Source organism: Trichosurus vulpecula, chromosome 1, assembly GCF_011100635.1.
Source record: "Trichosurus vulpecula isolate mTriVul1 chromosome 1, mTriVul1.pri, whole genome shotgun sequence".
In the NCBI taxonomy this organism is placed as follows: domain Eukaryota; kingdom Metazoa; phylum Chordata; class Mammalia; order Diprotodontia; family Phalangeridae; genus Trichosurus; species Trichosurus vulpecula.
Window position 1 is genome coordinate 24,556,783 of NC_050573.1, and position 14,280 is coordinate 24,571,062.

A 14,280-nucleotide genomic window follows, 5' to 3' on the forward strand; every position below is an offset into this window, starting at 1 on the left:
TATTAACATCTAAACAACCTTTGTGGATTCCTTAGAGGCCGGCCAATAAGGTGGTCTCTTATAGACCACTGGGAAAAAATCTCCCTGCGCCTAATGTATTTTGAAATTAGCCACACTTGGCCTTCTTAACCTGTCGGTGTATTTATTGCAGATGGAGCAGGAAATGACACGGTTGCACCGGAGAGTGTCTGAGGTGGAGGCCGTGCTTAGTCAAAAGGAGGTGGAGCTGAAGGCCTCTGAAACCCAGAGATCCCTCCTGGAGCAGGACCTGGCTACTTACATCACAGAATGCAGTGTGAGCCTTTCCCATAGTCCTTTTCCCTTGGAGGTAGCCATGCCCTGTTTGTCTCTCATCTTGTTCCATAATGGTTTCAGTGAGGCCTGTAGTACAGACGTAAGGTAGGAGATGGGCAGAGGGAGCCTGTACTGGATACAGACAAAATAACCATCGTCTGCAGAGTATTGACAGCCAGATGTTGAGGCAGCCAAATCGAGGAACTCAACTCAAGCCAGAAGTCTGAGTGCAACTTTTCTTGGTATCCTCCATCAGTTCTATGTCTTGTCTGAAAGCCACATCTCTTTGGTTTAAATGGTAATAGACTTGGTTGTACTTAGTCATACTCCCCAATAGAAGTTAGAATGTGACATGGCTGACGTAGGGCACATTGTGATTGGCCTGGGATTGATTTTCTAGCCTAGGGCCAAAGAACTGGTATTCTCAGGACAGTATTTTAAGGTCTCAGGTTATCATTAAAGATCCTATGACTGTCTTTTCCATTGTCTCCATCCAGGTGTTTATGATGCGCCTATCTAAAACATTCTTTGTAACTTGAATCATACATAGTCTTTAGTTTTTATAAGGGAGAGGAAATCTATATAGCATTGCTGATTAAGAGTAACTGCTGTGTTTCCATTCCAGGATTGGCTGCATTTCAGCAGTGGGTGAACTTATTCATACAGATAGATATTTCAATGCCTGTAAATCATTGTGGGAGCCTTCTGGATGAAAGGTGTGCAGGAAACATAAGACAGGAGGTAGAAATAGACTAGTTAAGGTCTTGAGCCATTGCTCCTTTGGGACTCTTGAGAAGAGCGGAAGTAATTGATTTGAAAAAGATTCTGACTGATGTCCCTTAATGGTACTGTGTTTATAGTGATTGAATTATTGTGGGACTTACATCTCAAATACATGAGTAAGCGAAGATGTGATTGGTCAGTGGTACCAAACTGTGGTTTCATTTTTTCTGCAGAGTAATACATTGAGGTGGGGGCTCTCTGGGAACTAAGGACAAGAGGTGTGTACAGATAGAAAACTGGAATTCAGCTATAACAATGGAAACTTGTAAACTTGGATCTGTCACCTGAATGTGTCTCAGTGTCTTTGAAGCAGCTTGGTGTTCTCTTAATTAGACATTTCAAACAGAAGGGGTGAAAAGGTCTATGTATTAAACATTTCGCTTTCTGCAGAGTCTAAAGCGAAGTTTGGAGCAGGCCCGGATGGAAGTGTCTCAGGAGGATGACAAGGCATTGCAGCTTCTCCACGATATCCGAGAGCAGAGTCGAAAGCTGCAAGAGATCAAAGAACAGGTATCACTGCTTTCTTTTTGGGGAGCAGAGTGGTTAATCTGACTATTCCTGACCTGGTTCTTGCTTTTAGTAGGAGAAACACACACACACACACACACACCACACTCTTTCTCTGTCTCTGTCCTTCCTTTCTTCCTTTTCCTTCTTTTCTTCTTTCTCTCTTTCCCTTCCTCCACTAAACTACTATTCTAGAGCTCTCTTGCAGTGTGGAAGTGCCTTTGACTTCCCAAAGACTTTGCTCTGGTAGGTGCTACTGAGCTGGATAGGCTTCAAATCCCAGGAATGGATCAGAGGTTAATTGTCTGAGGACCACGCTAAGTTAAGCAGTAGAGGCACGGATCATTGGTTGTCCACAAAGGAAGAATTTTTTGGAGCAACTTAAGAAGACCATCTACAAAGTTATAGGAGTTGCATGTCTGAAATGTCTGAACAACAACCACAGAGAGAGTTGATCGGTTTCCCCAACCTGATCCCACCCACATGTATTTATAATTTATTCTTTTGCTTAGAGAAATACTTTTTCATATCTATAGCACTTAGTTTTAATTTCTCTAGTAAGTATTTTTGTAGTTTACTCAGGATTCTTTTATCTACTACCTTTTCATTTGATTTCATTTTGAAACCTTGGGGTTCAGAAATTCAGTTTTTCAAGTTTTAAAAAAGTTTCATGATTTGGTTTACTCTAAAATATTTACTTTAGGGACTATTTAATATCTTCCTTGGAATTTTTCTCACAGAGCATTTTGAGTAGATCTAACATTTTCTAAATTTTTCTATTTTCCCAAATAAATACAATTTCAGGTATAATGCTAAATTCTTCATTCATCTTTGAGCTTGGGCCCAAAGGAATCAGCGTTGAGAAATTGACCTAACTTGTTTCTCTTCCAGTTTTTTTCCACTGAGACTTAAATAATCCTTCATACAGTAGAAGAGATTCATTTTAAGGAAGTGTACCGTATTCAGTAGAGGCACAAAATTCTCTAGAATCTGTAGAAATGGTTGCCTTTGGAGGACAATTCTGTGTAAGCAGATAGTTTATCCTAAATGATTAAGCAATAGGTGCTTTCAGTGGTACCATGCAAAAAGAATTCCTGAAAGTTCTGACCATATTGTAAATTATTCACTTGAAGTGTCTAACTAATGTCACACACTTTCTCTTTCAGTGGTCTTACTAATGCTACCTGTTCTTTCATAAATCATTTTGAAGATTTATGTGATTATCAGACATTTTTCTTTTCTCTGTCTGTGTCCTTATTTCTTTCCATCCCTTTCTCTGCCTCTCCATTTCTGTCTGTTGCCAGTCTCTGCATTCGTCTTCCCTGTGATTTCTGTAGAGGAGTGAACATTTGGTGTTCTGTCCATTTTCCCACTTGTATTTTATTAGATACCAGTGTTTTTTTTCTCTTTAGGAGTATCAGGCCCAAGTAGAAGAGATGAGGTTGATGATGAATCAGTTGGAGGAGGACCTTGTTTCTGCCAGAAGACGTAGTGATCTCTATGAATCCGAGTTGAGAGAGTCTCGGTTAGCAGCTGAAGAATTCAAACGCAAAGCCACAGAATGTCAGAATAAATTGATGAAGGTAGTGAAGGCCTTCCCAAGTAGGGAACTTACCTTTCAGTTTTTTAAATGTTTCCAGAGTGGGATTGGTAAATGAGAAAGGCTTCTAAATGCTTTTGAGGTTTTTAGAAATAGCTTGAAAATGATAGTTTTTCCTAGTGAGGAAGTTTGGGAGATAACACAAGGTCTTGAAAATCCTTTGATCCTTATTAGAGTAAAAACAAAGGTGGCATTTTTTAAAAGAACTATTAAGTTTTTAAAATGTTCTCTCCTGGAAATTATTATATGTTTATTTATTTTTTTTATTAAACTACAGGCTAAAGATCAAGGGAAGGTTGAAGTAGGAGAACTATATTCCAAACTGGAAAAGGTATTTTTCATGACTAATGTCACCAGTTATTCTTAGGGGATTAATATAATATGTTAATACCACTAGATATTCACTAATCTAGAAGGATCTTGGAACGGATAGGGAGTATATCTTTTATTGGTATGGCATTTTGGGGGTCAGATTCTCTAGTTTAATAATTTTTAACTGTAGTAATATCTAGGTAGAAATGAAATTAATCATGTATGTAAGGGCAGATGGACTCTTGGGACAAATAACCACAAATGCTTTAGGAAATATAAAGAAAACTTCTCTCTTAAAACTCAGAGTTTATTCCAAGGGCATATAAGCATTGATCAGCCTCCATGATTCATCTTTGGTTTATGAGAGAAAGCCAAATGACAATCCTTTTATTATTTGCTATCCATAATTAATAAAATGATTGTTAATTTTCCAGAAAAAAAAAAACTTGGAGTTTAAAAAATGTTCTCTCCATGTGCCGTTCCCACATAGTTAGTGTTGGAGATGTTTCATACGTTGATGAGTTGAGCATAAAGGAGATATCAGTAAGGCAGTACTATCATATCTATGGGCTTCTCTGATAGGCTGTTGGGTTTTTTCTCTGCTAATAAGTTCCTAGAAAAGTCAGGCCCACCCCAACATCCTAGAGTGGCTTCCAGGAACCAGGACTGAAATATATAGTATATTATGGGACTAAGGATCTATTTGCTTTTTGTTTTATTTCCTGTGCTTGTGTTCTAGGTGAATGCTGAACAGCAGCTCAAAATCCAGGAGCTACAAGAGAAGCTGGCCAAGGTGAGGCTGCAGTGATCGCTTGTGCTGCTTCTTCAGTCATGGGACACTGAGGATGAAAGAAACTGAATTGTGCAGAACACCTAGGCCAAACAGGAGGAGGAGGAGGAGTGAGCTTTTAGTGGAAAATCAGACCTCTGACTGTGCTTCCCCTCCTGAGGCCTGTCAGCAGTGTGTGTTAGACTAGAAAGTAGAAATTCTAGTTAGAATACTTCAGAAACTCGGAGGTTACTTTCTTTGGCCTCAGGATGGATTCACTGTTTTATGTGTTCAGAAAAGAAGAGTGCTTTGGTTGTTGTGACCTAGTTAGTTTTCCAGTTCACTTTAAAATCAGAAACTCACCTCCCGAGGCCAGATGTGACCTGGAGAACCTCCACAGTGGAGAACCATAGCAAGTTTTTGTTTTCATGGGGGAAGGAATGGTGGTCCCGAAAGTTTACAACATACCAGTGGTAGCAAGACAAATCTAATGATTTTTTTCTCTCAGTTGATCATTCAAAGTGTTATTTTAAAAGGCTGGAGTGAAACCCAGTTCTAAGATTTTAAGATTGTGGTTGTTGAATATGTCAGTGTGCTTGGTTGGGTAAATGCCAACTCCTGGTCATTCTGGACTCTAATGAGCATTTTCTTTGCCTTCATTCAAGCAAGTGCTTTCACTATTTATCTGTCCTTATCTGGATCAGGATTCTTCACCGTTTTTGTGTCACCTCTTCTCCAAATCATGTTTTTAAATGCATAAAGTAAAATACATAAGATTACAAGGGAAGCCACTTATATTGAAATATATCATTATTAAGATATTAAAAACAAAACAAGTTCACAAAACCTGGGTTAAGAAACTCTGTTCTAGAGAGAAATGACAAGTTATCTTAAAGATCTATGTCAAAAACAAATTAGAGATTGTGAGATTCTGGCCTAAATTTAATATGGTAGTATCTCTATTGATTTATTTTCTAGGATAATTAACAGTTTACTAAACATTATTCCAAGAAGGATAGCCATTGTTTGTTTAATCTATGTGAATTACTATGGCCACTCTGACTCTTCTGCCCAGGAGAGGTTTATTTTTTCGTATTCGTAGGCAGTCTGCAGTATTGATGAGAAGCAAGGTGATTTAGTGGGCAGAATTGGCCTTAGCATTAGGGAAGTGTGTTTCCATCTTTAACCCAAGTGGCTGTGTGACTCTGGGCAAAGCATTTAGCTTCCTATTTCCCCCAGGTAGCTCTAAGATTCTAAGTTGAAGAGAAGGTGCTAACCTGCCTTTGGGGGAAGGGGTGGTTCCCTGTCTGGGAGTTACTGTACTGATGACATCTCAGGTCACGTCCAGGTCACATCCCTATTCCTGTAATGTTGAAATCAGGAGTATTGGATTTGCAGTCCAAAGACTTAGGTTCAAGACTGGGCTTTGTGACTGTGGGCAAGACCCTTAACCTCACTGAGCCTCAGTTTTCTTATTTATACAATGGGCTTATAATAACATTTGTACTGCCTGCCTTCTGAGGCTGTGATGGAAGTAGTCTGGACAGTAAAGTGCTACGTCAATAGGAGTTGTTTGTATTCCTCTAGGCTGTGAAAGCCAGCTCTGAGGCAACTGAACTGCTTCAGAATATTCGTCAGGCCAAGGAGCGAGCTGAGAGGGAGCTGGAGAAGCTGCAGAACCGAGAAGACTCCTCTGAAGGCATGAGAAAGAAGTTGTTTGAGGCGGAGGTGAGTGGACTGCTTCGGCCTGCAGGGGAGTGATGAGGAGCTGTTGGAGTGCCAAGAAAGGGAGCAGTGCCAGCTTTGACCATCCACTGCCACTCTCCGCCATGCTTACTTTGAAAGGCCTGGGAATTGTTTTAGGACGCAGCTTGAAATAGGACGGTTTTTGGTTGTGATGTTCTTGTTTCCACTAATTGTTCTCCGATCCTCTCCGTGACCTGTAAGAGCTCCTCTTTGTATAGGTCAGTGTGAGTCAGTCCTGTTCTTCTTTCTGTGTTCTGTAGGCTCAGAGAGTCCATCCTTTCTCATGGCTTTAACTGTCATCTCTGTCCTTAGGACGTTGAAATCCTTATCTTTAGTTCTGTTCTCTTAACACCCAGACTTTGCTTCCGTGTCTCCAATCACTCATGGGACCGTAAGTCCCAACAGACCCCCAGAGAATTGATCATCTTGGTCAGTCTTGAAGTGGTCATCTTCCTCAAGTCAGCCCTCCCTTCCAATTTCTTCTTTTCTAATTCTCCCAGTCACTTCACTTTAGGCTTGGTACTTCGCCTCTGTCTTCAACTCATACTTGGCTTTCATTCCGTCAGTCATCCAGATTTCTTGAGTTTTTTTCTTGATAATATCTCTCCAGTCCCTTTGCCACCACCCTAATCTAGGTCCTCATGACCTTCTACTTAGATGACTGCACCAAGCTCTTGGTAAGCCTTTTTAGCTCCATACTTTACCCTTCCAGTGTATCCTGTGTGCCACACCAAGTGATCAGTCAGTCAGAAGCATTTGTTAAACGTGTCCTGTGTGCCAGGCATCGTGCTGAGTGTTGAGGATATAAAGACATTGTTTACCTCCCATCATTTACCAGCTCAGAATCCTTGAATGTTTCCCTGCTTATTAGCACATTAAAGTTCTCTGCCTGCCTTTTAAGTCCTGTGTTGTGGCGTCATCCTATTGATTCAGTTTTATTCTGTGCCACTCCTCATGCACAGCCTCTAGTCTAGACAGATTGGTTTCCTCATTGTCCCATGAATGTGCCATGCTCGTTGTCATCTCCATTTTAAGGCTCATGTTATTCCTTTCATGTGGGATGATTGCCCTCTGCCCTCCTCTTTTTCTTTTATCTCCATCCTACTCATTCCACAGCTGTTCACCCTCTCACCTTTAAAATTTTATAACACTTAGGGTTTGTACCATGTAATTTATTACTTCATTCTGTATCATTTTGTTTGCTGTTGTTTCATGTCTTGTCTCCTCAGTTAGACTGTAAACATTTTTAGGTCAAGGACCATGTCACCGATTTCTTTTGTAATTCTTCACGCCACTTAATGCAGTGCTTAGCCCATTGAGCTGCTCAATAAATATTTGTTGGTTGATTATAATCTATAGGAACGACGCCATTCTCTGGAGAACCAAGTAAAGAGGCTAGAGACTGTGGAACGCAGAGAAAACAGACTGAAGGATGATATCCAGACTAAATCACAACAGATTCAACAGATGGCTGATAAAATTCTGGTGAGCAAGAATACAGGTGGAGAAAATAATGGGTCAGAGGCTGTAGGGAAAAGGAGGAGGGGTAGGAATTCCTCGCCTGGGAAAAGAAGTCACCGAATAGCTCCAAGAGAACATTTTTGGGTGCATCCTATCCAAGAACGAGGTGGAAAACTGAATGCTGGTGGCTGTAGCTCCACAGGTTGACAAGTGACTTTGATCTTTGTTATAAGTGCCCTGTCTGACATTTTCTGTACCAGATTATGTCATTTCTTGTAAATTTTATAAAAGCATGAACCAAATATTATCAGCATAACTTTGTATGGTTATTAACTCTTTAGTACCTGTCCTGAGAAGCTTGAAGGATTTAAGCTTTTAAGAGTGAATTCCAGATTGTTGCCTGTAGCGGAGAGAATAAATTAGTCATACAAAATTGTTTTTCTCAGAGTAGTATTTGTCATAGATCCATACTCGCCCACTCACTTTCTCTGCTACAGTTGGGATTTTTTTAAACTTCTTTAGCTCTAGCAAGTCTTTTTTTAGGTTAATAACCATTATGGTTCTGTTTTAGGCACTGATGACCAAATTAACCTAATGGGCGAAACCACTGGTGGTATTTACAGATATCTTGAGCGTCTGCCCTTACCTGGTAGCAAGGCAGATGGATGTTTTTAAATGCTCCCCAAGCATCCTACCTAACCCTTTAACCCAGAAATAATCACCAAGATAAGGAAGACTTAATGATATAATCTTTGTTGATAATGCTCTCTTTGCAAGAGAGCAACTGCCTTTGAAATAAGCCGTGTTATTCTACTGCACAGATGGAAAAACTGACTGTAGGCTGATCACGACCTCTTTTTGTTTTAATATTATGTGTCAATAGTAATGGCTGGAATTTAAGACTGCCTGACATTTTCAGTCTTCTCAATTTCATAATCACTTCAAAACTTTTCAAAGTTAGAAAAAGTGTATGTGTGTGTGCATAGACACACCCCTTCCAAAGGTTATGGGAACGTTGCCTTGAGCTGAGGTTAATTGACCTTAAGAAATGGGTCAGCTTTGTCTTTGGTGCTAAGCCTAAGTGAACTGAAGTGGAAAGACACCTTGTGTTTTCCCATCCGTTTACCAGAACAGTGTTTAGGAATTAATTGACAAATGATTTAGGTTGTTATTTTTATTGGTGGGTTAACAGTTGTATTTGCCCTCACGGGCTGAACAAATGAATGAACGTGCCCTGAAACATATACACTAAAGAAAAAAAAGCAACATGCGAAGAAAGCAATTTTAGAATATTCGTATTTCTTAGGAGTCTCATTTTGTTTATAGTAAATAAGTTTAATCTCTTCTTGAAGCTGAAAATTAGGATTCCGGTGTTCCTGAAGCCGTGGGGGTGGGGGTGGGGGTGGGGGTGTTTGCTTCTCCCTCACTAGCAGGAAACAAGAGTGTCAGGGTCCTGTTGCCATGCTTTTACTTAGTAGGATTGGAAACAGGCTGTGGGAATTTTTTTTTCCTACTGGTTGTTTTCTTAACTTTTATGAATTAATAGCGACAAAATTTTCATGTACTTAAGTACTTCCGTGTTGTCTGTTCAGTAATGAGAGGGTCCCTTTTGCTCAGGGACAATGTTTTTGGTCTGTATGGTGTCTATGATACAGATGGGAGATGTTGATTACAAGTTTTGTAATAATGGCGCTTTGGAAATCTTTGCAACTTGAAGTTCACTTTGCTCCAAAATGCCTGATCACAAATAATTCCAATTACATGAGACTCTTGTCTTTGCCAAAAGAATCAATGTGGCATAGTAGATAGACTGTCATATTCGGCATAAGTAAAGACCTGTATTCAAATCCCCAATTTGATACTGTGTCACCATGGGCAAGTTACTTAACCCCCAGAGCCCGATTTTCTCATCTGTGAAATAAAGATAATTTGTAGATGATACAGTATTGCATGGCATCCAACAAGGCAGCTGAGTGGAAAAGTTTAGGTGCAAAAAAGATAGGTCTTTGTTTCAGAGAGAAACTTGAATTCATGAAAAGAACTGTGCAGTCTCCAGAGGAAAACCAGCCTCTACCTCTCTGTTCTGGGCCATGCTTAGCCCACTGGTCACAGGCAGTGACTATCTAAGACCTATGAGTTCCTAGACGTCTTTCCAGACGCACATCCTAGCCTGAACAGCAGAACATTCTCCATCCACTTGGTTTTTCCCTTGTGGATAGTTAGGCTGAACTTTTTGGATTGACTATAGCTCTGATTTAGGAGACTCTGTAATGTTCTAGGACTTGAGGAAATCAACACAATGTTATTTGCAGATAGGAACATCTGGAGGGCCTTTCCATCGATAGGGATTTGAACTTTAGGATCACCCATAAAGGGGGTAGCATGGTGGCTATGGGCCATCTGTAGCTTGTTGTGGACATGGAATTACACAGGAGAAGCAGGGTGAAGGGTTTCATCAGAGAAATAAATATGGGCAGGTTGTATAGCAAGAGGAAGGCATGACTATGGACAGCTCGTGTGGTCCGTTGGTATGGGATGTCTAAAGCCTGAGAGCAAGGCCCCTACCGTGTTGGTGAACTGATGGAAAGGCCCAGACAAGAGCTGCGTAGGATGGACAGGCTGAAATGGGTTGTGATCTCCATCATTAAATGGAATACCCACCTAGAGGAAATCACAGTTCCTCTGGAGTAGTAGAAAGTAAAAGGGAGCATGTATTTTGTGTCTACTTCACGTGGATTAGTCTGAGACCCCATTGAGATCCTGTCTGTAAGGGGCTTTGCAGACTTCATACATTCAGTAAACATTTATTAAGTAAGTGCCTACTATGTGCCAGGCACTGTGCTAAGCCTTTTATGTAATGGCATTTAAAAAAAGGTCACTACATAGACTAGATCAGAGATGAAAGGGACCGTAGGGCTTATTTAGTCCACCCTCCTCGTCCTACAGATGAGCACACAAAAGCCCTAGAAGGTTAAGTGACTTGTCCAAGGTGCCACCATAGCAGATGAGTAGCAGGGATGGAACTCAATTCTAGGTCCTTTGTCTCTACATCCTTTGAGATTTCCAGTAGACCACTATGCCTCTATTTAAAATACTGTTATGTTGGTCATTCTTTTTACACTCAAAAATTTCTCTCTTTCAAACTATACTATGCACGTTGCTTTATTAGAATTAAAAAAAACCCGTAAATCTCAGAATTTTAATAATTTGTGTGCATGTGACTCTCAAACATTTTCTTTTCTTTACATGTATATAATCTTGCCGATTTCCTTGCCCTTCACTTCAGAGAAAAGTTGCCTAGCAGCTATCTGTAGAATCAGGTGCAGATTTTCTGTAATGATTTTGGTGGTGGCCTTCACTGACTCTTGGGTCCAGACTTCTGGGAATCCTAGTATATAGGATTTGTGGATGCTGCTCTGTTTAAAGACCATCCTGACGTTAGCAAACGAATGAGATGGTTGTTAAATGACAGATAGGCGGAATAGTTTAATCTTGAAATCTCAACAGTGTATTTTTTAGAGGCTCCCCTCTCCCCACCATGAACATGAGCAGTTGCTTGTAATAGTAAAGTTTTAAAGTATTAAAATGTAACTTTACTGAAAAATAAAATGAATATTAAATGATTTCCATAACTCCATTGTTTATGTCTGACCTTTAATGTATGCGTGTAAATTTTTGTTTAATTGCAATCAGCACCATTTTGTGTTGTTTACATGGTATTTTCTCTGCAGATTTGCATGTATCAATATCCATATATATTTTTATTATGATATTTTAGTTTTTTAAACATCAAATTATTCTTCCAGCTGAGTTCCTGAGTAGTACGCTGGGTTTTTAAGTACGGAAAAATAGTGATAAAATTTTTTATCAGAATAAAAGTTACTCCTTTCCCCTTTTAAGGCTGTCTTAGCACCTAGCAGAGAGAAATGAACTAAGATGAAATATAATTCTATTCCAAGAATGGAATAGAATCCCAGGGAATTTTCTGTCTTTATTTGCCTGATGTATTCACATTGTTGTGGAGTGGGGAGTGATAAAGACAGGAACTGGCTTAGTTATACTAAAGCTTTCCTAGTACCGCCCTTAGAAACAACAAGAGGGAGGTGGGGGGGGAGAAAGAGGGAGAGAGAGAGAGAGAGAGAGAGAGAGAGAGAGAGAGAGAGAGAGAGAGAGAAACAGAGAGAGAGAGAGAGAGAGAAAGGAGGGAGGGAGGGAGGGAGAGAGAGGAAAGAATGAATATGTCAGGCCTTCAAATACCAAACCCCTTATTACATCCTAGGCGCAATGCTGGTTTTCTTTTCCTTCTGAGGGGGAAGGAAATGCCTGTTAATGATACTGCATATACCAAAGTTATGTTAACCATATATGCTAAACATACTTTGGGTATATTATTTATTCCCTCTGCACACCTGACCTTTTACTCTTTTGTATTCAGGAGCTGGAGGAGAAGCACCGGGAGGCTCAGGTCTCAGCCCAGCACCTAGAGGTGCATCTGAAACAAAAAGAGCAACTCTACGAGGAAAAAATTAAAGTAAAGAGACTTTCTGATCTCCCTGAGCACACGTTTTGTACACGTCACAGACTCTTTCTGTTCGCTGGTCACTTGTGGGGCTCTTCTTCTGAGGCTTGCAGAGCTCTGAGTAAACTCTATCCTTAGTCTGTTGTGGGAGGTTTTTGGGGTTATCCGTGTGGGGATTTGGAAGTCAGATGTATGATTTCATTGATAACTGTATTTTACCTCATCATTTTGGGGATGAAACTTTACCTCATTCTAACTTCTTTGGAAATCAGACTTGAAAGAGACTCCTAAATTGTCTCTGGTGCCATTATTGATTTGGTCAGTGGACTTGAGAGCCGTCACTCTTTTTGGAATCATGTCCTGTCCTCCCCTTCTGTTCCTGCCCTTGGCATCCCTTCTGGTTTGTTTTTTTTTTTTTTTTTCCATTTAAACCACTGGGGGAAAAAAAAAGAAAAGAAGACCAGAGGAAGAGGAGCTTGTATTCATTTCCCTGCTGTACTCTGTAAGCTGTGGACACCAAACCCCTTCTGCTTTGATTCTAACCTATTGGTCCCTAAATTCCTATCATGGTTAGAAAAAATGTTTCCAACTTACAGGGCATTGGAGTTTTCTTCACATTGACTGGCTGGGTTATGAAAGTCTCCCAGCACAAGTGGGTTCTATTTATGTTACTTGTTTAGAAAAAGCGACCTCATCTTCACTTAGATATCTGTGGTAGGCTCTGTTTCTGAACATTCTCCTTGTTATTCCCCCTTAAAGTTTACTATAGGTCCATCCTTTTTACCTTTTCAGACTTGAGTACAAATACATAGGTTCTTGATAGCAAGAGCTTTAACCTTTCTATTCTTCCTACCTGCTCTCATGTTCCCTCCCTCCCCAGCTTGTCTCTTTTGAATAATTGTTATGTCTTATTACTGCTGTTATGGCCTTGAATTGTCCCACTAGGATTCTGTAATGCCATTTAGGTCACAGTTTTGATCATATACTAAAACTCTCTATTTTCTCCCTCTCTCAGTATGTGTCTTGTCATAATTTTAGAATTGTGACATAAGCATCCAAGGGATCTGGCAGCCTGTCCCAATGTGTTCCTCCTGTCTCCCCATGGCCCTCTCTTTACCTTTTGTGTTCATACCAGCTGCTAATATTTTTTATACATTGGCCCTAGTTTAAAGCCCTTCTCATGGCATCAGTTCTTTGAAATGTGTTCTTTCCTTTCTTCATTAGACAAGCGCCATTCCAGCTGTCTAGTCTTTTTTAGCAAGATGTCCTTGTGATTGGTGAAACTAGTTCTCCTTTTTAGCAGGTTTGCTAGAAAAGACATGAACCCTGCCTGTGTCCCCAATTCTTTCAGCTTTATTTTCAACACCCTATTGTCCCTCTTGATGTGGTTGGCATCATTTAGATTAATCTACGTGGATGAGAAGCATGGGGTAGCTTTCAAAGAGCTGGAAGTCTTTTTCTCTAATATTTATTTTTGTCAGCAGGGAGGACCACGTGCTTCCTAGGACATTCAGTCCAATTGGTAGATGATGACACTGTCACCTTTTGTTACCTCATGACAGTAAAAGATGCTTCCATTGGAATGATCGGCTCTAGGAACATGTGACTTCTCCAGTGGGAAAGCTTCCTCTTCTCAGAGATATGTTTCTTCTTTAGCTAGACAGCAGCAGATGCACGGAGGACAGTGGCTCACATCGTTCCTTTTCTAGGGTCTATTTAATTCGACTTGAGTCGGCCATCTTAGATAGTGTTTTACGTTGTTTATTGGTCTGCGATGTGAACCTACCTGCTGTTACTTTAGAATTCTGCCCTCTGGCCTCAGGCTTAGCAGTCAACCACAGAAGGCTGATTCCACATCCCAAATTCTACTTTGCTCATCAGTGAAGAACACAGTTTATGTAAGAACACAGTTCTTATAAATTGAGACTTAATTGTGGACAGACTCATTCTAAAGGTGGCTAGGAATAGATGGTGTTTCCTGAGAAGAGAAGTGTGATACCTGCTCATTGGTATGAAGAATGCTGTTCTGGTGCTCCAGATCACAGGCAGCATCTGCTGGCCACAAGAGCTTTTTCCAGGACCAGTTAGAGAGCAAATTCTTTTTTTCTTCTGCCTTCCCCTAAATACTCTTTAGCTGACCTGTGCAGTTTGCCTTGGTAGACTGTAAGGCAGCTAGTTTTAAATAGGCACTTAGAATGACTCTACCCATTATTTTTCCAATGGATGGTATTATTTGGAGTAAACTCTACCCCCTGATAATTGCCTCTGCCCTGTCAGTGTTTACTGCTT

General features: G+C 40.3%; 1 protein-coding gene across 3 annotated transcripts in view; it reads left to right on the top strand.

Annotated features, from left to right (window-relative positions):
• CIT (citron rho-interacting serine/threonine kinase) overlaps window positions 1-14,280 on the top strand; it is a 164,291-nt gene that overhangs the window by 77,236 nt on the left and 72,775 nt on the right. For all 3 annotated transcript variants that reach the window (XM_036766956.1, XM_036766941.1, XM_036766948.1), the window contains 8 exons: window positions 152-295; window positions 1,468-1,587; window positions 2,997-3,167; window positions 3,462-3,515; window positions 4,236-4,289; window positions 5,853-5,993; window positions 7,371-7,496; window positions 11,908-12,003. In XM_036766956.1, the coding sequence (XP_036622851.1) occupies window positions 152-295; window positions 1,468-1,587; window positions 2,997-3,167; window positions 3,462-3,515; window positions 4,236-4,289; window positions 5,853-5,993; window positions 7,371-7,496; window positions 11,908-12,003 (906 nt within the window). The remainder of the gene's footprint in view (window positions 1-151; window positions 296-1,467; window positions 1,588-2,996; window positions 3,168-3,461; window positions 3,516-4,235; window positions 4,290-5,852; window positions 5,994-7,370; window positions 7,497-11,907; window positions 12,004-14,280) is intronic.